The following is a 25,345-nucleotide window of genomic DNA, read 5'->3' on the forward strand; positions in this document are numbered from 1 at the left end:
TTTCCTCAAGCGGTAGCCATACTTAATGCTGAACCACGTTAGAGCTGCTAGGACTGAAAGTAATCAGCACAGAACTAAACATGAACAATTCTCACATTGCTTACTGCCACTATACTTATAATGTCCTTAACTTGTAATATTCACACTGTCTGTCCTTGTATTGTTTTTTGTTTGTGTTTGTTAAGCAACTGCCAAGACAAATTCCTTGTAGGTGCAAACTTACTTGGCGAAAATAAATTGATTCTGATTCTGATTCTGATTCTGATTAAATTGTCCTTTGAGGAATGGCGACATTGGCTAGAGGGTGCAGAACATACCATTACTGTCTATACTGACCACAAGAATTTGGAGTACATCGAGGGCGCTAAGAGACTTAGCCCCCGACAGGCCCGGTGGTCATTATTTTTCTCGAGATTCAGATTTGTAATCACGTATACCCCTGGTAGTAAGAACATCAAAGCTGATGCCTTGTCCAGATGCTTTGAGCCCGAGACAGCACAGCCCTCAGACCCAGAAACCATTCTTCCTCAGAAAGTGGTTCTGGCCGCCACTGAGACCTGGAGGGACTGGACAGAAACGTTGGGTCCGTTCCAACAGGATGTACCAGAGGGGAAGCCTGAGGGGGTCATGTTTGTACCATTGCCTTTTCGTCTACAAATACTGCAGTTGTTCCATTCCCACAAGAATGCTGGACATCCCGGGGCCACCAGAACTCAGGACCTCATTGCGAGATGTGCCTGGTGGCCGTCATTGGCAACTGACTGCAAAGAGTATGTAAGAGAATGTGCAGTGTGCTAGGAGCAAACCCTCCCGTCAGGCACCTGTTGGGACATTGCAACCATTGCCAGTCCCGAGTGAACCATGGACCCATCTGTCCATGGATTTTGTGGGCGAACTCCCCAGGTCTGAGGGCATGATGGTAATTTGGGTGGTAGTCGATCAATTCAGCAAGATGGCCCATTTTGTCCCCCTGAAAGGACTCCCCTCAGCCCAGGAGTTGGCCGATCTCTTCATCCAACATATTTTCCGGCTGCATGGTATTCCGGAAAATATAGTATCAGATCGGGGAGTCCAATTTGTTTCTAAGTTTTGGCGGGCATTCTGCCAGCAGTTAGACATGGAGCTATCTTTTTCATCAGGCTACCACCTACAGACCAATGGCCAGACCGAGAGAACCAATCAGTCTCTGGAACAGTCTCTGAGGTGTTATGTGGCAGATGTGCAAACCAACTGGGTCAAATTCCTGCCATTTGCAGAATTTGCACACAACAATTTGAAAAGCTCCTCCTCAGGGTTTTCCCCATTCCAGGTGGTGACAGGAAGGTCACCTAAGTTCACCCCATTACCAGTGGCTGCCACTCCGTTTCCAGCCCTGGAGGATTGGCAGAAGTCCTCAAAGCAGACTTGGGAAATGGTAGAAAGCAATTTGAGGAGGGCTTTTCAGAGTCAGAAAAAAACAGGCTGACAAGAGACGTTCCATAGAGTGGGAATTACTTCCAGGAGACTTGGTCTGGGTGTCCACACGACATTTGGCTCTGAAGCAACTGTCTCCCAAGTTAGGTCCCAGATTTGTGGGTTCATTTCCTGTGACCAGGAAAATCAGTGATGTCACTTATGCCATTGATCTCCCTACCAGCATGCGAGGTGTGAGATCGTTCCATGTGTCCTTGCTCAAGCCGGCAGTGCACGTGGATTCCGCTCCCTCCCCCCTGTGTTGATTGATGACCAACCTGAGAATGAAATTGAGAAGATTCTAGACTCTCGGCTTGTGCAGAACTCCGTGCAGTATTTGGTGCACTGGAAGGGGTATGGCATTGAGGAGAGAACTTGGGTGCCAGAATGTCGCATGCACGCAGAGGAGTTGAAAAGGGAGTTCCATAACTTGCATCCTGAAAAGCCGGGCAGGAGATGTCCGGAGTCTAATCCTCGGGGGGGGGGGGGGGGGGGGGGGGGGGGTTTGTACTGTGAGAAAACGCAGAAAAGCCGCCGCATGTGCTGCTAAGGAGGCGGCTGATTCCGCGTCCAATGTGGCGGTTTGCACGCGGAGGCATGCGCTTGGTGACAGAGCAGAACGCGGAAAAGCCGCCGCATGTAACAGTAAGGCAGCTGGTTCCGCGTCCAGCACGGCGGTTTGCACGCGGCAGAGTGTGTCTGGTGTGGCTGAGTCTGTTAGTGCACACAGGCTTAGGAATACACACGCGCGCGCTGAGAGGCAGAACTCTTATACTGGGCAGGGAGAGTCAGCTGATCACGCCGATCAGCTGACTCCAGAGCAGGATACTATTGGTTGAGCAATTAGTGGTGGTGCTGGAGAACACTACTCCATATATAGTTCCTGCTGGACAGTTGCAAGTTTTCTGCCGTTGCGAACACTACGTGAAAGCACTCAGACCTTAGTCAGATCCAACAGTGTGTTTGAACCAGGTGGACCTGGGAATTCACACTGAGCCAGATTACTTGTACTGTTATTCTGTTTATGCTTAGGCTAGTTCCAGGGTGTAGAGACCACGGACCTCACACCCAGCCTACGGAACTGTATTGTCATTTGTGTTATACTCCAGACTAGTTCCAGGGCGCTGAGACCACGGACCTCACACCCAAGACTAGGGAATTGTATTTCAGAATCAGAATCAGAATCAGAATCAGATTTATTTCGCCAAGTACAACGGTGAGTTGTACCCGGAATTATTTTTGGCACAATCGGGGTCGGTGATGGTACAGTAAACATAGGTTATGCATTCCACAAGTTAAAATACAAAACAGTAGACAAACAATAAGCATTCCTCAGTGCATATCTTACATAGAACACATTGCACATAGAACACATTGACGAGAGAAGACAAGAAAGACCGGAGGGGTCTGTCCAAGAGCTATGTCGAGCGGAGCTGCCAGCCACAATCTGAGCGGCGCTCTCTGCCCTGCAGCCCTCCAGACCCCCCACATGTAGTGAGAGATAGACATAGAGTCCCTTCGTCCCCATAGTTGTTAACCAGTCCACATGGTCCATAAAAGTCCCAGCCCCACAGCTCCACACAGATTTGCAAAAATTAGCCCCTGGCCTGCGCCCCCCCCAGCAGATAGTCCGAAGGGGGCTGATGATGGTTGTGATGACCGCTGATGACCGCTGCTGTGCTGTGCTTCCCTCCGGCCCCTCGACCCGGCAGATGTGTCCATGTGACCTCCTGGCTGCAGCTCCCAGACCCGTTAACTATGATAAAAGGCTCAGCAGCGGCAGCCTGGTCCTCCATGGCTGCACAGCGGAGCGGCTCTCACTGGGGAGGGGAGGCGATCCCAAAAACGAGCAGCCCCTCGTGATGGCTGGCGCCTGACTTGCCGTTGTCGCTGGCGCCTGACCTGCCGTTGTCGCTGGCAGCGGCGATGGGTCGCTGGAGGGCGAAGCAGGAGCGGCGTGCACGGGGGTCCGCAGCCAGCCACGTGGGTGGCGGCCCGATCACAAAACGAGCGGCCTCCCGTGACCTCCGGCCCGCATCAGGTGTCCTGCACGCGGCCATGTCCCAGTCGTGGTAGCTGGGCGTCCTGGGTTGCCACAGCGGCGGGTGCTGCTGGAGTGCGGAGCAGCCGGAGATGGGCGTGCATGGGGATCCGCGGCCAGCCACGTGGGTGGCGGCCCTACCCCGAACTGATCGGCTGCTCGTGACTGCCGGTGTCCCCAGGATGAGAGGAGTCCATCCCGCCCAGAAAGACGAGTGGACGACGGGGGAGAAGGGCAGCAGAAGAAAAAGAGCCGGAGCCCTGTGTGCCGTGGCGTCCTGCTACAGCGCCATGTTGTTTACATTTGTGTTATTTGTGTTATTCTCCAGACTAGTTCCAGGGTGCTGAGACCACGGACCTTGCACCCAAGACTAGGGCACTTGTACGATCATTCTGTTATACCTCAGACTAGTTCCAGGGTGTAGAGACCACGGACCTCACACCCAGACTAGGCATTGTTTGATATCTGTTATGACTTATTTGCTTTCCTGACTACTCCTCTGTCTTCTGATTCGGTACCTCGCATTTCTGATACTCCGTTGCCAAACCTTGCTTGCCCTGGATACCGAATCAGTCTTCTGTCTTTGTACTTAATCTGTCCGTGTGTTACCGACCAGGTGTGCCCGACCTCGAGAGCTATCTCTCCTCTTAAAGAGATAGTCTCCAGATCAGATAGTGACATCCACCTTCAGGTGTCACTCACATTCTGGTCTTTCCTATCTCTAGCCTGACTCCACCCCTTGGAGAAACTCAGGCTGCCGGAAGGTTCCTGTGTCCTCAAGAGCAGTATTCCTTTACTGCCTATTATCACCTGCTCGGCAGGTGCATTACTAAAAGTACTACTGTTACACCAAACACTCACATACCCTTAGGTGTCCAGAGGTTAGCAATATATCTGTATTATCGGTGATTCTGCAGATCATCAATAATCAGGTATATATCTGCATTCTTGATGATACTGCAGATCACCAATAATCAGATTCTCTCTGCGTGCTGACACCAATCGTTACAGAACGGCAGACCAAACCCAAATAGACGCACTTCACAGCCATCTTAATGCACTCACCACCTTGGTGGAAACTTTCATCCGAGTGCTAGACAGTCACCAGACTCAAATCAACGCTTTGTCTGGGACGGTGCAAGTTTATCAGACGGCTGTGGATGCAGTGCGATCTCCTCCTAGCACAGACATACGCATGTCTTTACCTGAAAGGTTTTCTGGCCACAGATCTGACTTTCGGAACTTTAAAAACCAAGTGTTATCATACTTTGAATTGAGACCTAATTCTTCAGGAACTGTAGCACAAAGAAATACATTTATCAAGACACTATTGTCAGGGGATTCCCAGACGTGGGCATATAATCTCCAGCCAGGTGATAGTGCTTTGGCCTCGGTTGAGGCATTCTTTAAAGCTATGGCTATAATTTATGATGACCCGGACCCTGCCTCTACCGCTGATCGGAAGCTAAAGACATTATGGCAGGGCAAGGGTCCGGTGGAAAATTATGCAGCTGAGTTCAGGAAGTGGGCAGTTTCAGCTAGATGGGACTCATTCGCACTTCTGGACTGTTTTTTATCAGGGTTGTCAGACGCGGTCTCTGATCTGATGTTGGGTCACCCCGAGCCGAAGTCTATTGATGAGGCCATTTCATTAGCCATCAGAATTGATCGTCGCCTACATTATCAGAGACAGACTCGGGGTAGGAACGATGTGAGATATGTTTCCTACACCGCGCCTCAACCTGATTCATTTCCATCTGATACATCACCACCCGACTCACCTCCACCAGAACCAATGCAGATTGGGCGGTCGAAGTTTTCCCAGGTGGAGCAGAAGCGCAGAGAGACAAAACAGCTCTGTCTATACTGTGCAGAGGAGGGTCATAAAGTTCAGAGTTGTCCCAAACGGTTGTTTCCTCTAGATGATAAACGTCTCCTTCTTCCTTGTACTATATCGTGGAAGGATAAGACAGAGACCACTGAGGCCTTCATTGATTCTGGCTCAGCAGCTAATTTTATGGACTATGAATTTGCTAAGAAATTGGGGATTCCGATCTCCCCACTAAAACAACAGATTCGGGTCACTGCAGTGGATGATTCCCCTCTGCAGAGTAATCACCCTCTTTCCCAGACCCCAGACTTGGGGGTCACAATAGGGGTGTTACATAAAGAAAGTTTAACATTTTTTGTGTTACGAATGGCAACCTCCACGATCATTCTTGGCATGCCATGGTTACAAATTCACTCGCCTCAGATCAATTGGGCTACGGGTCAGCTAACAAGCTGGTCTGCCCGTTGCTATCATCATTGTCTGGCAAAAGTAACCTTTGGTAAAACCAAGATTCACATGGAGGGATTGCCAGATCAGTATTCAGAATTTGCGGACGTGTTTTGTCCCAAGTTAGCAGATAAACTTCCTCCCCACCGTCCTTTTGATTGCCCCATTGATTTCAGGTCTGGTTGTATGCCCCCTAGAAGTCATCTCTATAATTTATCTGGGCCACAGAAATTGGCCATGCAGGAATGCATCCGAGAGAACTTAGCTAAAGGTTTTATCCCCACTTCTCGGTCCCCGGCAGGGCCAGGGTTCTTTTTTGTGAAAAAGAAGGATGGAGGCCTCCGTCCATGCATTGACTATCGGGGCTTAAAGGGACTCCGAGCACAAAAAAAAAAAGAAAGTTGTACTCACCATGGGCTTTCTCCAGCCCAGTGCTGGTCGGGAGGTCCCACGCCGGCGTCCTGGCTCCTCTCCTTCTCCCCGCTCCGGAATGGCTGGCAGGCCGCAGCCCGGGCGACACTCTCCCGAGTGTCGGGCTTCTTCTTCCGCATATGACGCGGATTACGTCACACGCCGGCCGCCTCGCGTCATCATGGCGGCCGGCGTGAAAGTACTGCGCATGCGCGAACAAAGCGCGCATGCGCAGTACTTTCACGCCGGCCGCCATGATGACGCGAGGCGGCCGGCGTGTGACGTAATCCGCGTCATATGCGGAAGAAGAAGCCCGACACTCGGGAGAGTGTCGCCCGGGCTGCGGCCTGCCAGCCATTCCGGAGCGGGGAGAAGGAGAGGAGCCAGGACGCCGGCGTGGGACCTCCCGACCAGCACTGGGCTGGAGAAAGCCCATGGTGAGTACAACTTTCTTTTTTTTTTTGTGCTCGGAGTCCCTTTAAATAAAATTACAGTAAAGAATCGCTATCCTTTGCCTTTAATAGACGATTTATTTACTCAAGTCACCAATGCTAAGATTTTTGTGAAACTGGATTTAAGGGGTGCTTACAACCTGGTGCGGATCAGGGACGGTGATGAATGGAAGACGGCCTTTAACACGCCCGACGGGCACTACGAGTACCTGGTGATGCCCTTCGGGTTGTGTAATGCCCCGGCCGTCTTTCAAGAGCTGATTAATGAAGTCTTTAGAGAAGTTTTGGGTCGATTCGTCTTAGTATATTTAGACGACATACTAATCTTCTCGTCCAACCTTTCACAGCACAGAAAGCATGTTAAGTTTGTGTTACAGAAGTTGAGACAAAACATGCTGTATGCTAAGCTGGAGAAATGCATTTTCGAAAGTGACCTCTGTTGCCTTTCTGGGGTACATAATTTCAACCTCCGTTCTCTCCATGGACCCTGGGAAAGTTTCAGCTGTTTTGGAGTGGCCCCAACCTGTGGGACTGAAGGCTCTCCAGAGGTTCCTGGGGTTCGCCAACTACTATAGGAGGTTCATAAAAGGGGTACTCTACGGTGATCTCACCTCTCACCAGTCTCACAAAGAAAGGGGCAGATACTCATCACTGGTCCCCTGAGGCCCATGCTGCTTTCTCCACTCTGAAGAAATTGTTCTGTACTGCACCCATTTTGAGACATGTCGACACCACCTTCCCCTTTATCGTGGAGGAAGATGCCTCAGAGGTAGGGGTAGGGGCTGTGCTGTCTCAGCGTTCTGGGTTGCAGGGAAAGTTACACCCCTGTGCCTATTTTTCACGTAGGTTTTCACCCGCAGAGAAGAACTACGATATAGGCAATAGGGAACTTCTAGCCATTAAATTGTCCTTTGAGGAATGGCGACATTGGCTAGAGGGTGCAGAACATACCATTACTGTCTATACTGACCACAAGAATTTGGAGTACATTGAGGGCGCTAAGAGACTTAGCCCCCGACAGGCCCGGTGGTCATTATTTTTCTCGAGATTCAGATTTGTAATCACGTATACCCCTGGTAGTAAGAACATCAAAGCTGATGCCTTGTCCAGATGCTTTGAGCCCGAGACAGCACAGCCCTCAGACCCAGAAACAATTCTTCCTCAGAAAGTGGTTCTGGCCGCCACTGAGACCTGGAGGGACTGGACAGAAACGTTGGGTCCGTTCCAACAGGATGTACCAGAGGGGAAGCCTGAGGGGGTCATGTTTGTACCATTGCCTTTTTGTCTACAAATACTGCAGTTGTTCCATTCCCACAAGAATGCTGGACATCCCGGGGCCACCAGAACTCAGGACCTCATTGCGAGATGTGCCTGGTGGCCGTCATTGGCAACTGACTGCAAAGAGTATGTAAGAGAATGTGCAGTGTGCTAGGAGCAAACCCTCCCGTCAGGCACCTGTTGGGACATTGCAACCATTGCCAGTCCCGAGTGAACCATGGACCCATCTGTCCATGGATTTTGTGGGCGAACTCCCCAGGTCTGAGGGCATGATGATTATTTGGGGGGTAGTCGATCGATTCAGCAAGATGGCCCATTTTGTCCCCCTGAAAGGACTCCCCTCAGCCCAGGAGTTGGCCGATCTCTTCATCCAACATATTTTCCGGCTGCATGGTATTCCGGAAAATATAGTATCAGATCGGGGAGTCCAATTTGTTTCTAAGTTTTGGCGGGCATTCTGCCAGCAGTTAGACATGGAGCTATCTTTTTCATCAGGCTACCACCCACAGACCAATGGCCAGACCGAGAGAACCAATCAGTCTCTGGAACAGTTTCTGAGGTGTTATGTGGCAGATGTGCAAACCAACTGGGTCAAATCCCTGCCATTTGCAGAATTTGCACACAACAATTTGAAAAGCTCCTCCTCAGGGTTTTCCCCATTCCAGGTGGTGACAGGAAGGTCACCTAAGTTCACCCCATTACCAGTGGCTGCCACTCCGTTTCCAGCCCTGGAGGATTGGCAGAAGTCCTCAAAGCAGACTTGGGAAATGGTAGAAAGCAATTTGAGGAGGGCTTTTCAGAGTCAGAAAAAACAGGCTGACAAGAGACGTTCCATAGAGTGGGAATTACTTCCAGGAGACTTGGTCTGGGTGTCCACACGACATTTGGCTCTGAAGCAACTGTCTCCCAAGTTAGGTCCCAGATTTGTGGGTTCATTTCCTGTGACCAGGAAAATCAATGATGTCACTTATGCCATTGATCTCCCTACCAGCATGCGAGGTGTGAGATCGTTCCATGTGTCCTTGCTCAAGCCGGCAGTGCACGTGGATTCCGCTCCCTCCCCCTGTGTTGATTGATGACCAACCTGAGAATGAAATTGAGAAGATTCTAGACTCTCGGCTTGTGCAGAACTCCGTGCAGTATTTGGTGCACTGGAAGGGGTATGGCATTGAGGAGAGAACTTGGGTGGCAGAATGTCGCATGCACGCAGAGGAGTTGAAAAGGGAGTTCCATAACTTGCATCCTGAAAAGCCGGGCAGGAGATGTCCGGAGTCTAATCCTCGGGGGGGGGTGTACTGTGAGAAAACGCAGAAAAGCCGCCGCATGTGCTGCTAAGGAGGCGGCTGATTCCGCGTCCAATGTGCCGGTTAGCACGCGGAGGCGTGCGCTTGGTGACAGAGCAGAACGCGGAAAAGCCGCCGCATGTAACAGTAAGGCGGCTGGTTCCGCGTCCAGCGCGGCGGTTTGCACGCGGCAGAGTGTGTCTGGTGTGGCTGAGTCTGTTAGTGCACACACGCTTAGGAATACACACGCGCGCGCTGAGAGGCAGAACTCTTATACTGGGCAGGGAGAGTCAGCTGATCACGCCGATCAGCTGACTCCAGAGCAGGATACTATTAGTTGAGCAATTAGTGGTGGTGCTGGAGAACACTACTCCATATATAGTTCCTGCTGGCCAGTTGCAAGTTTTCTGCCGTTGCGAACACTACGTGAAAGCACTCAGACCTTAGTCAGATCCAACAGTGTGTTTGAACCAGGTGGACCTGGGAATTCACACTGAGCCAGATTACTTGTACTGTTATTCTGTTTATGCTTAGGCTAGTTCCAGGGTGTAGAGACCACGGACCTCACACCCAGACTAGGGAACTGTACTATCATTTGTGTTATACTCCAGACTAGTTTCAGGGTGCTGAGACCACGGACCTCGCACCCAAGACTAGGGAACTGTATTGTCATTTGTGTTATACTCCACACTAGTTCCAGGGCGCTGAGACCACGGACCTCGCACCCAAGACTAGGGAACTTGTACGATCATTGTTATACCTCAGACTAGTTCCAGGGTGTAGAGACCACGGACCTCACACCCAGACTAGGCTTTGTTTGATATCTGTTATGACTTATTTGCTTTCCTGACTACTCCTCTGTCTTCTGATTCGGTACCTCGCATATCTGATACTCTGTTGCCAAACCTTGCTTGCCCTGGATACCGAATCAGTCTTCTGTCTTTGTGCTTTATCTGTCCGTGTGTTACCAACCAGGCGTGCCCGACCTCGAGAGCTATCTCTCCTCTTAAAGAGATAGTCTCCAGATCAGATAGTGACATCCACCTTCAGGTGTCACTCACATTCTGGTCCTTCCTATCTCCAGCCTGACTCCACCCCTTGGAGAGACTCGGGCTGCTGGAAGGTTCCTGTGTCCTCAAGAGCAGTATTCCTTTACTGCCCATTATCACCTGCTCGGCAGGTGCATTACTCAAAGTACTACTGTTACACCAAACACTCACATACCCTTAGGTGTCCAGAGGTTAGCAATATATCTGTATTATCGGTGATTCTGCAGATCATCAATAATCAGGTATATATCTGCATTCTTGGTGATACTGCAGATCACCAATAATTAGATTCTCTCTGCGTGCTGACACCAATCGTTACAGTCTCAAAATGGAGCTGGGAAAAAAGTGCGCAGGCAGCTAGTGGACAAAAAGGGCGCCGCCATTCACTCCCATAATAAAACGTTTAATGGGTGCCGAGCAGGAAAAAAGGGCGCCAGAGCTAAATAAAGTTTACAAATGGCGCCCGGAGCTAAATAAAGTTTACAAACGGCGCCCGGAGATGTTTAATGATTTATAACTGAGCTTGTGGTGATTTACGTTTATAAAATGCACCCGTGCCGAATAACGTTTATGAAAATACTAAACATATTTATCTTATTTAAATAATTAAAACATTATTTAAAGTTTTATCCCTTACTGTTTGTAAAACATTATTATTCACAAAATAAAGCGATCAGTACGTAACGTAAATTGCAAAATATTTTTTGCATCCACAATTAGTAAAACATTATTATCCACATAATAAAGGGGGGTCTTAGGTTTAGGCACCACCAGGGGGGTCTTAGGTTTAGGCACCACCAGGGGGGTCTTAGGTTTAGGCACCAACAGGGGGGGTCTTAGGTTTAGGCACCAACAGGGGGGTCTTAGGTTTAGGCACCAACAGGGGGTCTTAGGTTTAGGCACCAACAGGGGGGTCTTAGGTTTAGGCACCAACAGGGGGTCTAGGGGTTAGGGGTAGGTACAGGGAGGGTTACTTAGGCACCAACAGGGGGGGTCTTAGGTTTAGGCACCAACAGGGGGGTTTTAGGTTTAGGCACCAACAGGGGGGTCTTAGGTTTAGGCACCAACAGGGGGGTCTTAGGTTTAGGCACCAACAGGGGGGTCTAGGGGTTAGGGATAGGTACAGGGAGGGTTCTGTGTAAGAGTAGGCTTAGGTATAGTTTTAGTAAAAATTTAGTAATAATTACTAATGTTTTACAACACTTATTACGAACGTAGTTATATTTATATCATCGTTATAAAGAATATTTTCAGATTTTATTATAAGAACAAACCATAAATGAAGGTTATTCACAATAATATACAAGTATAACAATTAAACATATATTATTGTTTTTTTATTAAACGTAATTATAAGTTTAACTTTTGAAACAGGGAAGATTAACGTTTTCACAATTTCCGATTTCATAAACATTATTTAATGATTTATAATTTCGTTAAATATTATTTGTAAACGAAATATAGCACACTATTTTTATAAACCCTATTAATGATTAATTATTATTTAGAGTTTACACCCCGCGCCCTTTTTGTCCGGGCGCCCTTTTTGTATGTACGCCTCAAAATGACTGTTCAGGGGTATAAGCATCTGCAAATTTTTATGACAGGTGGTCTATGAGGGGGCGAATTTTGTGGAACCGGTCATAAGCAGGGTGGCCTCTTAGATGACAGGTTGTATTGGGCCTGATCTGATGGATAGGAGTGCTAGGGGGGTGACAGGAGGTGATTGATGGGTGTCTCAGGGGGTGGTTAGAGGGGAAAATAGATGCAATCAATGCACTGGGGAGGTGATCGGAAGGGGGTCTGAGGGTTTGGCCGAGTGATCAGGAGCCCACACGGGGCAAATTAGGGCCTGATCTGATGGGTAGGTGTGCTAGGGGGTGACAGGTGGTGACAGGAGGTGATTGATGGGTGTCTCAAGGTGTGATTAGAGGGGGGAAATAGATGCAAGCAATGCACTGGCGAGGTGATCAGGGCTGGGGTCTGAGGGCGTTCTGAGGGTGTGGGCGGGTGATTGGGTGCCCTAGGGGCAGATAGGGGTCTAATCTGATGGGTAGCAGTGACAGGGGCTGATTGATGGGTGATCAGTGGGTGATTAAATGGCAGAACAGATGTAAACAATGCACTTTGGAGGTGATCTGAGGATAGGTCTGGGGCAATCTGATGGTGTGGAAGGGTGATCAGATGCCCGTAAGAGGCAGGTTAGGGTCTGATCTGATAAGTGGCAGTGACAGGTGGTGATTGACTGGTGAATGACGGGCGATTGACAGGTGATTGACAGGTGATTACAGAGGAGAATAGATGTATACAGTACACAGGGGGGGGGGGAGGTCTGGGGGGGTCTGAGGTCGTTCTGAGGGTGTGGGTGGGTGATTGGGTGCCCTAGGGGCAGATAGGGGTCTAATCTGATGGGTAGCAGTGACAGGTGGTGACAGGGGGTGATTGATGGGTAATTAGTGGGTGTTTAGAGGAGAGAACAGATGTAAACAATGCACTTGGGAGGTGATCTGACGGCGGGTCTGCAGGCGATCTGATGGTGTGGGTGGGTGATCAGATTGCCCGCAAGGGGCAGGTTAGGGGCTGATTGATGGGTGGCAGTGACAGGGGGTGATTTATGGGTGGCAGTGACAGGGGGTGATTGATGGGTGATTAATAGGTGATTGACAGGTGATTGACAGGTGATCAGTGGGTTATTACAGGGAAGAACAGATGTAAATAATGCACTGGCAAATTGATAAGGGGGGGGGGGGGGGGTCTGAGGGCAATCTGAGCATGTGGGCGGGTGATTGGGTGCCCGCAAGGGGCAGATTAGGGTCTAATCTGATGGGTAACAGTGACAGGTGGTGATAGGGTGTGATTGATGGGTGATTGATGGGTAATTAGTGGGTGTTTAGAGGAGAGAGCAGATGTAAACAATACACTTGGGAGGTGATCTGACGTCGGGTCTGTGGGCGATCTGATGGTGTGGGTGGCTGGTAAGATTGCCCGCAAGGGGCAGGTTAAGGGCTGATTGATGGGTGGCAGTGACAGGGGGTGATTGACAGGTGATTGACAGGTGATCAGTGGGTTATTACAGGGAAGAACAGATGTAAATAATGCACTGGCGAATTGATAAGGGGGTGTCTGAGGGCAATCTGAGCGTGTGGGTGGGTGATTGGGTGCCCGCAAGGGGCAGATTAGGGTCTAATCTGATGGGTAATAGTGCAGTATTGATACGTATTTGGAAGCATGAAAGTATATGCAGTTATATTATAAAGGTGGATTGCAAATTTCCTGCAACCACTATATAAGCCTGTGGGAAAATGACCGTTGTCGCTCAGTTCTCCAGGTCCTGCTAGATACTGGATGGTTGCTCTTCTGTAGTTCTATAAACTTTCCAGATAAACTGCAAAGCTTTCACCTCCAAGGGAGGTCTGACTGGATAATTGGGCAGGATGGAGATTCATGAAGGATGAAGATGCATGAAAAATTATTATATTTCTATTTACATTCAAAAATATAAAGAGAGGAAATTGCTTACCTCTTCAGAAGAACACCAGTTCAACTGGGAAAATATTCATTCAAAAACACAATTTAGAAAACACGCTTCACAGGTCATGGTCCACTTCCTCAGGTCAATACAGCATGGCAACAACAAATAAGTGTAAATATATATATATATATATATATATATATATATATATATATATATATATATATAGTTGTATGTACAACCTGAGGGATCGTAATATCTGCACACTTATCAACTATTCACTATTGCCCTATGAGCTATATGCTAATGCAACCATTTATCTAAGCCACATCAAACTGAACATGTATATTAACCTTTTCAGGTCGTAACACATGCTTTGATATCGGGACATAAAATCAGAATTAGATGTTTCTAGCATGCTGTAACGATTGGTGTCAGCAACACAGATTTTTCTGATTATTGGTGATCTGCAGTATCACCAATAATACAGATGCTATACCTGATTATGTGGTGATCTGCAGAATCACCAATAATACTAGTATAGCTAGACACAGGACACCCAATGTGATATAGTTTTTTGTGCAACAGTAATAGGAAAGATTATCTCCCGGGAGATACAAACACTTCTACAGCCTAGGATTCCCTGAGGGGCAGGGAATCAGGCTGTACTGCAGCCAGTGGATACCTGAGGAGCAGGGATCACTGTCTGGAGTAATATTGATGATGATTGGTCTGCAGCTAGGGATTCCCTGAGGAGCAGGGAATCAGACTGTACTGCAGCCAAGGATTCTCTGAGAGGCAGGGAATCAGACTGTACTGCAGCCAGTGGACCTTGGATAGGTAGAGACCCACTGACTGTGCTGCACGATGGTCTCCAGTGGAGCTGGTGACCATAGGCCTGATATAGCAGCTAATAACCACCTGAAGAGCAGGCGTCACAGGTATACAGTAAGGCTGATCACCCAGGGGCTAGGTGACAGCCAGAAAGGTCAGACAAGCCAGGTCGGCAACAAACGGACAGACAAAGTACAGAAGCGGAAGACTGATTCGGTATCCAGGTACAGGCAATGTTGGCAACAGGTAATCAGATGGGCGGAAGTACCGAATCAGCGGGCAGGAGAGTAGTCAGGAAAGCCAAAGGTCATAACAGGTAACAGAAATCTCTCTCAATCCTAGTCTTAGGTGTGAGGTCCTTGGTCTCAACACCTGGGATCTAGTCTAACAGATGATAGTAACAATATAGCAATCTCCTAGTCTTTGGTGTGAGGTCCTTGGTCTCAACACCTGGGAACTAGTCTAACAGATGATAGTAACAATATAGCAATCTCCTAGTCTAAGGTGTGAGGCCCTTGGTCTCAACACATGGGAACTAGTCTAACACATAAACAGTAGCAAGCAATAGTACTTTAAAGCTATGAATGGAATCTGACTCAGTGTGGATTCCCAGCTCCGGCTGGTTCTAACACACTGTGGGATCTGACTCAGGTCTGAGCGCTCACACGTAAATGTTCGCAACAGCAGACAACTTGCAAGTGACAAGCGAGTCCTATATATACTAAAAGCCCTCCACAGCGCCGCCCCAGTCACTCAGCCAATCCAGGGCATAGCTGGAGTCAGCTGATCGGCATGATCAGCTGACTCCCCTTCTGGCAGCATAAAGGTCCTGTCGCCTGGCGCGCATGCGCGTAGTTCTCCATCTGTGTGCACTAGAAGGACCAGGCAAGGCAGCATCATGCTGCTGTGCGGCAGCAGCTGCCGGCTGGGACACGGAGATAGCCGCCATGCCGCTCTCCCATGCGGCGGCATCTCCGCTATTCATTACACATGCAATATAGGATCATTATGCGAATCAGGTATCAATATGTATGAGGTTGCATATGCATTAAATAAGTTACTATATCCATGTAAATATATGATATACAACCACAATGAAAGATGTGTTTAACATTATTTCCATGTCTGCTAATGCCATATTAGGATCCCTATGGTTGTACATGCACATCAACGTCTGCACATGCGTATATATATATATATATATATATATATATATATATATATATATATATATATATATATATATACAGTGGGTTGCAAAAATATTTGGCCCGCTTGAAGTTTTCCACATTTTGTCACATTACTGCCACAAACATGAATTAATTTTATTGGAATTCCACGTGAAAGACCAATACAAAGTGGTGTACACGGGAGAAGTGGAACGAAAATCATACATGATTCCAAACATTTTTTACAAATAAATAACTGCAAAGTGGGGTGTGCGTAATTATTCGGCCCCCTTTGATCTGAGTGCAGTCAGTTGCCTATAGACATTGCCTGATGAGTGCTAATGACTAAATAGAGTGCACCTGTGTGTAATCTAATGTCAGTACAAATAGAGCTGCTCTGTGAGGGCCTCAGAGGTTGTCTAAGAGAATACTGGGAGCAACAACACCGTGAAGTCCAAAGAACACACAAGACAGGTCAGGGATCAAGTTATTGAGAAATTTAAAGCAGGCTTAGGCTACAAAAAAAGATTTCCAAAGCCTTGAACATCCCACGGAGCACTGTTCAAGCAATCATTCAGAAATGGAAGGAGTATGGCACAACTGTAAACCTACCAAGACAAGGCCATCCACCTAAACTCACAGGCCGAACAAGGAGAGCGCTGATCAGAAATGCAGTCAAGCGGCCCATGGTGACTCTGGACAAGCTGCAGAGATCTACAGCTCAGGTTGGAGACTCTGTCCATAGGACAACGATTTGTCATGCACTGTACAAAGTTGGCCTTTATGGAAGAGTGGCAAGAAGAAAGGCATTGTTAACAGAAAGCATACGAAGTCCCGTTTGCAGTTTGCCACAAGCCATGTGGGGGACACAGCAACCATGTGGAAGAAGGTGCTCTGGTCAGATGAGACCAAAATGGAACTTTTTGGCCAAAATGCAAAACGCTATGTGTGGCGGGAAAACTAACACTGCACATCACTCTGAACACACCATCCACACTGTCAAATATGGTGGTGGCAGCATCATGCTCGGGGGGTGCATCTCTTCAGCAGGGACAGGGAAGCTGGTCAGAGTTGATGGGAAGATGGATGGAGCCAAATACAGGGCAAACTTGGAAGAAAACCTCTTGGTGACTGCAAAAGACTTGAGACTGGGGTGGAGATTCACCTTCCAGCAGGACAACGACCCTAAACATAAAGCCAGGGCAACAATGGAATGGTTTAAAACAAAACATATCTATGTGTTAGAATGGCCAAGTCAAAGTCCAGATCTAAATCCAATCGAGAATCTGTGGCAAGATCTGAAAACTGCTGTTCACAAACGCTGTCCATCTAATCTGACTGAGCTGGAGCTGTTTTGCAAAGAAGAATAGGCAAGGATTTCAGTCTCTAGATGTGCAAAGCTGGTAGAGACATACCCTAAAAGACTGGCAGCTGTAATTGCAGCAAAAGGTGGTTCTACAAAGTATTGACTCAGGGGGCCGAATAACTACGCACACCCCACTTTGCAGTTATTGATTTGTAATAAATGTTTGGAATCATGTATGATTTTCGTTCCACTTCTCCCATGTACACCACTTTGCATTGGTCTTTCACGTGGAATTCCAATAAAATTCCAAAAAACTAATATATATAGTTATTGGTTGTTGTAGGCATGTTGTATTAACCTGAGGAAGTGTGGCCACGACCTGTGAAATGCGTTGTCTAGATTGTGTTTTCGAATAAACATTTTTTGCAGTTGAACTGCTGTCCCTATCTTCTGGAGAGGTAAGCATTTGTCTCTCTTTATATTTTTGAATGCCAAGAGAAATATAATGATTTTTCATGCATTGGATACTTCCATCCTACCCAATTATTCAGATAAAATCTGAGGAGGCCCTTCAATGCAAGGAAAGCATCCAAATCCTCTTTAAATGCAGATATAGAGTTTTCCATAACGTTTTACCTGAGTACGACCCCATTCATAAACAAGACGGCAAAAAATGTCTTCCATTCACAGATCATGTCCCCTTGTCTGTTGTACAACCCTAGGGATAAAAATCTCATCTGCCTTGCTTTATGTATTGCCCTGTAATGTATTTACACATGTAAATCAGGTCACCTCTCAGCCGCCTTTTTCCAAGCTAACTAAGCCCAGTTTGTCCAGCCTTTCTTGGTAAAGTGAGACCTTCCATCCCTCTAATTAATTTAGTTGCCTATCTTTGTTCATGCCCTACAAGGTCAATGTCCTTCCTATAGAGTGATGCCCAAAACTGTGTCCCATACTTCAGATGTGGCCTTACAAGTGATCTATACAGAGGGAGTAGTGTGTGTCCCTCCCCCTACACCATGTCACCTCCCCCTGCATTATTCTATACTCCAGATGTGGCCTTACAAGTAATTTATACAGAGGGAGTAGTATACTAGCATGTCAAGATCTTGTTTCCCTTTTTATGCATCCCAGAATTTTATTTGCTTTAGCTACCACTGCTTGGCATTGGATACGATTACCTAACTTGTTATCAACCAGTATTCCTAAGTCCTTCTCCAAGTGTGATGTTCCCAGCTGTGTGCCATCTATTTCATATGGTGCTCTACCATTGGTACGTCCAATCTGCATGGCCTTACATTTATCTACAATTAATTTTATCTACCAACTGCTATATGCCATGTGTTTTTAATTTTTGTGCTTTTTTTGTATTCCTCTTGTACATCTCTCTCTCTCTCTCTCTCTCCCATGTGTTGCTGCTCCCATCTCCTGTCCTCTTGCTTTGCAGAAGCCTGTTCCTGTGGATTTATATTCCATTCTTGCTCCTGAAGCTTCTGGCTGCGGTGACTATTGCTGTGACTCCATGGAAGCAGCAGAAACATGCTAGAGTGAGTATCTGACATCACACCTCATTTACTAAGGGACTCCCGGCCAGAGACCATCAGTGATCGGAAATCCTGGACCACATTCATTATATAATGTCTGCTATTCAGTAGGAAATCTTGCACCTTTTAATTGGGTTATGTCAGATTACAGTGAGGATTGCGTACTTGTAGAGGAATTACATGTCACAGCAATGAAATAGTGCAGCAGTCTCTCCACCCAATTACTCTCACCAGGGAGTCATCCAGAAGCACCCGGATCCACCAGGGATGCAAAATCCAATATCCAAGGCAGATATATCATCCTGGGTCTCCACAGTGGGCTAATATTAAAGTATCATAGATATACAGGCAACCACAACATTTCAACCCAGAGATCTTTTTTCAAGTGTAACATTGGTCATTTTTGACTCCTTGCCTATTTAGTGGTAAAAAAAAAAAAAAAAGCTTTACTTACAACAAATACTCTATTTCTGTATTCTTCTTTTTTTCACGTGTTTCCTTCGTTTTTCTGCTTTTTCTATCTTCTGTCTTCCATCTTCTTTTTCTTGATTGCAGAATCTCCTCCAGACAGCTGCGTTGCTCCTTGCTGCACCTTTCCTGGGAAGCCTGGCCTTTTTAGTGTCCCCCACCACCACCACAGGGCCGTGGCTGTCACAACCACCTGCCACTCTGCTGCTCCCTGACAGGTCTCCACCACATAGGGAACCCCGGCAAACTATCTTTATAACTGAGGAGGATTCCCATTGGTCAATTTAGTGGACCGGAGGGGAGTTCCAGTGGCAGTCAGATGCTTAGCCGGGGCTCCCTGTATTGTAGTCCAGCGGGGGTCCCAGTGGAGGGTGGCATTATGGTGTGTGGTTGTGATGGTGTCAGTGCTATGGGGAAGGGTGGCGGCAGTGCCGAGGGAGCTCGGCTGAGTCAAGGTACTGTGGAGGCTGGGACTGGCAGGTCTGGGGGTGCTTGGCACATGCGACCTGGACAGTGGTAGTCCGACATGGAGCAGTGGCCAGGAGACTGACCCTAAAGCTCTGTACCGACGGTGGACCATAGCCGTCTGAAACAAATGAGGAACCACATGTCATCTGTGTATTGATGAAAAAAACTGGCACAATGATGTGAAAACACACCTATAGACAATAATTATTGTCCAAAAAGACCGATGATGGATGGATCAGTTCAGATGATAATTAGTTTGTTGAAAACACATTTATGGGACCATGACAAACAATTACTCCATTCAGAACTCTCTTGGCTGTCCAGTTACTAACTTCCAGATACTCAGTTTGAGCTTTTGCTAATGTTCTAAGAGGTAGATGATTGTTATGTCATTGTTTAATTCCAATGTGCCATGTTGCCATCAGATGTCGTTCATTCATTGCATTGTCATATGGGATTGTTAGCTTGCAAACAATGGCGATCTAGCATGTGTATATAGCTTAAAGAGAATCTGTACTGTGAAAATCTTACATAAATAAAAGGACCAGCCTGTTTGTAGTCTGCTCCTAGCCCCCTCTGTGACATTTTCACTGCTCCTGCTGCTTTCTTGGTGATAAAATCACTGTTTTGTTCATTGTTTTTGTAAACAATGAAGATGGCCACCAAACAGAAAATACATCATCAGAGCAGGTGCCTGTTTGCAGAGGCTCCTCTCAAACGTGACTTCACTGCTGTAATTTTTCTCCCACTTGTTGCCTTGGCTGCTTCTCTGGGCTTTGAACTGATCTCTCTGCACTCACAGCTGTTCACAAGGTCACAGACAGGCTGGCTGTGAGCAGAGACCTTGTCTGACTCATACACACAGCAAACACACAGAGCCTGCAGGGGGCATGGGGGAGGTGTGCATAACTTCTCCCTATCACAGCACATTCCTCTCTGGGCTGACAAGACTTAACAAAGAAAAGAAGATTAGATATATTACAGAGACAGTGCAACTAGAAAAGGCTGCAGTAATCCAGACCACATTAGAACAGGTATAGGAACTTATAGGATAGACTGAAAATTTTGTTACAGAGTCTCTTTAACAAGGTGTGACTGGTAATCTCCTTGTTGTGTGCTAATAACAGACATTAGGATTTGTACAGTTGCTGGGTGCTGACAAAAATATCTGTAGATAAGATGAGAAAATATCTCCAGGGTAAAAACTCACAAAAAAAGTTTATTGAATTGGGGCCATACATGGTGCTCTGCAGAGATTCCGGGCACAGCCACTGATTCCCTACAGGTAGATGGATATCAGAGCTTTACATGATGGGGATATTGGGAGTTCCTTAGAAACTAAACTGTCCCTCTTATGCTGGTATCTGTAGCCTGACACGGCTGTAATGCTGGATTCTCATGTCACTGAACACACATAACCCATTCCTTGTCTTTTCTGTATATTTCAGGCTAAGAAACGGAGAGAAGAAGCAGAGAACGTCTCCATGGAAGAAGCTGATTACCAGGACGCAGAATAGAGCCAGAGAGATGCCAGAATATAGCCATAAAATACATTACTTCCCAGAATCCCATGCTGTAATATATGTACAGAGCTGCCCTCTGCTGGACACTGATGTAATACACACCACTGGCTGCCATGTGCAGTATATGCGACAGCCTGGCCATGAGGTCTGGGAGCGTTCTAATGGAGTTACCCAGATAAGAAGGCTAAAGCAGGCTGATTGTTCAGATGTACAAAATCATAAAATAATGATGGCAAATCTATATGGAAATAATAAAGGAAGCTATTTTACATAATAGTATATAATGGTAAACAAGGCTTTGTTACATAGTTACATAATTAATTTAGTTAAAAAATACTTTTGTCCTTCAAGTCCAACCAGGAAAAAATAAAATAAAAATAAATAAGTAAGCATTATGTGCATTTCTCTCCTGCACCCTCACTTATTGTCATGTCTGTGGGTGTAAGTCATTACTCTCAGTGAAGGGTAATCCGGCATAGAAATGATAGCCAACATTTCAGAAGCACCTGGGCCCCTTTATCAAGACAATTTGTCACAACAATAAGCAAGTTAGATTTGAGTTGCTGCACTGGTGACAACGCAATACACACATTTTCAGTGGGGGCAGAATCTGAACAACTGGGAGGCCTGTCTGAATATAATTATAATTATTATACCTCCAGTTTCCTGGTTGTGTGCATACCCCATCCATGGCTGGAACTCCGCACACTGTCTGCTACAAGTGCACCAACATAGACATGACTTGATTTATTGTGACTTATATACAGTTGGGGCCAACATTAGCCCTTCCTTATGAAATGAGACAACACTCTTGATTTCTCCTTGAAAATGACCATTAACAATAAGTGTTTGTTACGTTGGAAACAAATACACTATACAACCCCAATGTATACTAAGTTTAATTAGGATATTTTTTTATACACCGATTTGAAACAAGAAAGGGCAAAAATGAGACATCCAAAATTATTAGCTCCCATTGATGGTCAATAGTGTACCCTTTGTGAGCCACAACTGATGTCTAAGAGTAGTGATTTACTAGGTTAACACAGTTCTCCTGAGGGAATTTGGCCCATTCTTCCATTGCAAACTGTTCTAGCTGGTCCAAATTGCATGGTTTCCGAGCATGGACATACATTTTAAGCACCCGCCACAGATTCTCAATAGGATCGAGGTCTGGGCTATTCAGGCCACTCCAGGATCTTGGCTATGGTATCTGTAGGAAACTGTTGGACCAATTTCCATGTATGCTTTAAGTCCTTGCCTTGTAGGAAGACCCAGCAATAATCTAAGCCTAGACTATGAGTAGATATCTACTATGAGTAGATATCTGCATATTCTCCCTCAAAATGTCAACATCATTTTCTTTTTCATGATGCCATGCCCCCAAACAAGGCTCCCTGTGCCTGAGGCTGCAAAACAGCCCCACAACATGATGCTCCCTCCACCATGTATAACTGTGGGAACTGTGTTCCTAGGGTTGAAGGCCTTTCTCCATCTTCACCATATATAACCAACATCCAGGTGTCCAAACAGTTCCATTGTAGTCTCATCAGCCCAAAGCACAGACTTCCACAACTCATCTTAACCTTTCAAATGGTCACGGGTAGACCTCACAAAATTGTCTCCATGCACAAAGTATACTTTTTTTTAATATTTATTTTAGTTGTATAAACTGTAAGTCATTTAAAATAGATTGAAAACAGTGAAAACAATCAAAAAACATTGTTTATTTCAGTGTGTTTGTAAGTTGAATTTGTTTGTAACTTGAGTCATGTGTTGTACAAAGGAAAACATGGATAATTGATTTACCTTTAGACACCTCTGAATTTGGACATATAGCATAAAAAACAGTGACACTAGTCCGTATTGTGACACAACACTGTCTGAGATGGTTATGTGCACAGGAGTGGTGCAAAGCAATAACCAGGCCGGCACTACGGCTGATTCCCAGGCCAGGCCCATGAGCAAGCCTCCATCAGAACGAGGAATGGCCATAGTGCCGGCTTGATTATTGCCTTCCTTGCACCACACCTGAGCACCTCACCTCCATACTCTGCTTTGTGTAACAATACAGATTGATGTTACTAAAGCCTCAGTAAAGCCTGGACTGTGGACACTTGTGCCCGGACACTTTTTCTTCTGGTCTACCAGATGCCCCCTTTATACCTAGAATCCAACATTTACACGAGATCGGAGGTCAAATCAAAATCTCTAATAAGCTAATTCTTGTTGACTTAAAGAGAATCTGTGACTTTAATAAATATAAAAAAAATAGAACTGACCTTGGGATGGGGAAGCCTCTGTATTCTAATGAGGTTTCCCCCATCTCCCTCAGCCAGCCTGATCCAGCGATGTCACCCCCAAACCATCCCTAACAATAACAGTGGCCTGCCTGTGCAGTAGAGCAGTGGGACTTGGTTATCACCACCAGAGCAGAAAGCTGCTAGTGCTCTCGCGTGTAGCGCCAACAAGCCCTTGTCTCCAGACTTCCATGGCTCCCACTGCTGGAACGGAGCTGAAGGGGAGGATGAAGGAAGCCTCTCTGGGATCCAAAGGCTTCCCCCTCTCAAGGAAAGTACCCCTAGGGATGCTTTTTTCACTTCAGGGTCACTGTAAAGAGGCTCTGTGATGACGCAGTAATGTGGAAAATTATTCAGGATACCTACTTTTACTTTAATCATCATCAGAAACACTTCCTGTAGCTACATATCGTTGCATATTGGTATGTAATCCCGCCCTCCCAGTGATGTCACAGCCTAGACCTGGGATGTTGAGCTCCAGTCCTCCAGGGCCGAGGTCCTCACATACTTTTGGCGCAGCTCAAATGAATTGATGGCACTGATTCAGGAAAGGTGTGGTTCATCAAGCAGAGCAGGTATCTCCATTTCCCAGTCCATCCTAAACCCTGGCCTGGATATGGCGCTCCAGGACTGGAGTTTGACACCTGAGGCCTAGACTGGTTAGCCATGCGGAATTCTCTTCCCAGAGTATTGCCAGTGACAGGTAATATTTCTACTGTCTTCGAAACACACACAGTACACAAACATTACACAGCAATGCACCAGCCAGCTCTAAAGATGTCACCACCTGTAAGAAATGTTACTATGTAAAGCAGGGAGAGGAAAGACTTTACAGCGGGCAAACACTGACTAAATAATGTATGAATAAATAGTTTAAGGCTGCTTTCACAGTGGGACGTCACAGGCACGTTAGAGCAGCCTGTAACACAGCCCACCGCACAGCAATGAAAAATCAATGGGCTGTTCACAGTGCCCACGTTGCGTTACATTGTAACGCAGCATGTAAAAACAAAGTGCTGCATGCTGTGCATTATAAGCGGCTAAGCCGTGTTAGACTGCTTGCACATGCTCAGTGATGTTGGAGGAGGAGGTCTCCCCTCCTCCTCCGCAGCCAGCAACATGGCTAATTAATATTCACTGCACGATGTGACGTGCAGTGTTTACTTCCTGGAGCGCCGCTCTGTGCTGCGATTGGCTGGCGGGACCACGTGATGCCGCATGTGTCCAAAAGTACACAACACGGCATCACAGGACGCATGGAGAGCCGCATAACGCGGCTCAATGTAACGTCCAGCTTCAACCCCACTATGCGTTGTGTTAGGTGCACGTTATGCGACCTTAATGTAGCATCTAACGCAACGTCTTAGTGGGGAAGAAGCCTAAAAAAAAAAAAAAAAAGACTTTTATGCACTACAATATTTTCAGTTCAGTTCATCTTTAACTTCATAATCAGGTTTATTTTTCAGTTTCTAAGACAGTTTAGTGGTCACTACAGAAATGAAACAATAGGGATCGAGCTTCGGAATAAACAATCAGCAGCCGGAGATAATTGTCCTTGAAACAATCAAATAAAATTGCAGAAATATTCCAGCGCTGACATATTAAGTCTAGTGAAAATCAGTGAAACACTTTCCCCAGCTGGAACAGTCACATATCACCAGTGCCCACCACCAGTTCCTCAAAGGCTTACCTCAAGATGTAGACCCGATTCATGGGGTAGCGCTCCCTCTGCGCTAGTGCTCATACAAATATTGTGGAATGCCACCAGGCATAAGGCGATAATATAACAAAATGGAGTGCTTCTGAGTGCAGTATTTAAATCGGAAAAAAGTTTATTAACCACTCCTTTCCTCAGGGCTTCACATTTCAGTGTTCCTCTAATTCACACACCAATAACTTTATCACAACTTACCACACCTAAATTATCTATGTCTTTTTTTTTGGCCACAAATTAGGCTTTTTGGGGTGATTTTTTCTCTCGCGATTATGGTATGCAATGTGTTTTTAACCATTTGTT

General features: G+C 46.6%; 1 protein-coding gene across 5 annotated transcripts in view; it reads left to right on the top strand.

Annotated features, from left to right (window-relative positions):
- Positions 1-22,695, top strand: part of LOC137532532 (C4b-binding protein alpha chain-like) — a 732,640-nt gene extending 709,945 nt beyond the window's left edge. For 3 of the 5 annotated variants that reach the window (XM_068253140.1, XM_068253166.1, XM_068253147.1), the window contains one exon: positions 20,954-22,695. In XM_068253140.1, the coding sequence (XP_068109241.1) occupies positions 20,954-21,302 (349 nt within the window). In that variant the 3' untranslated portion in view covers positions 21,303-22,695. Of the gene's footprint in view, positions 1-18,472; positions 18,573-20,953 lie in introns of all 5 variants that reach the window. The other 2 variants (XM_068253156.1, XM_068253175.1) reach the window with 1 other exon arrangement.
- Positions 22,696-25,345: the final 2,650 nt, after the last annotated feature.

Source organism: Hyperolius riggenbachi, chromosome 1 (genome assembly GCF_040937935.1).
Source record: "Hyperolius riggenbachi isolate aHypRig1 chromosome 1, aHypRig1.pri, whole genome shotgun sequence".
Classification (NCBI taxonomy): Eukaryota; Metazoa; Chordata; class Amphibia; order Anura; family Hyperoliidae; genus Hyperolius; species Hyperolius riggenbachi.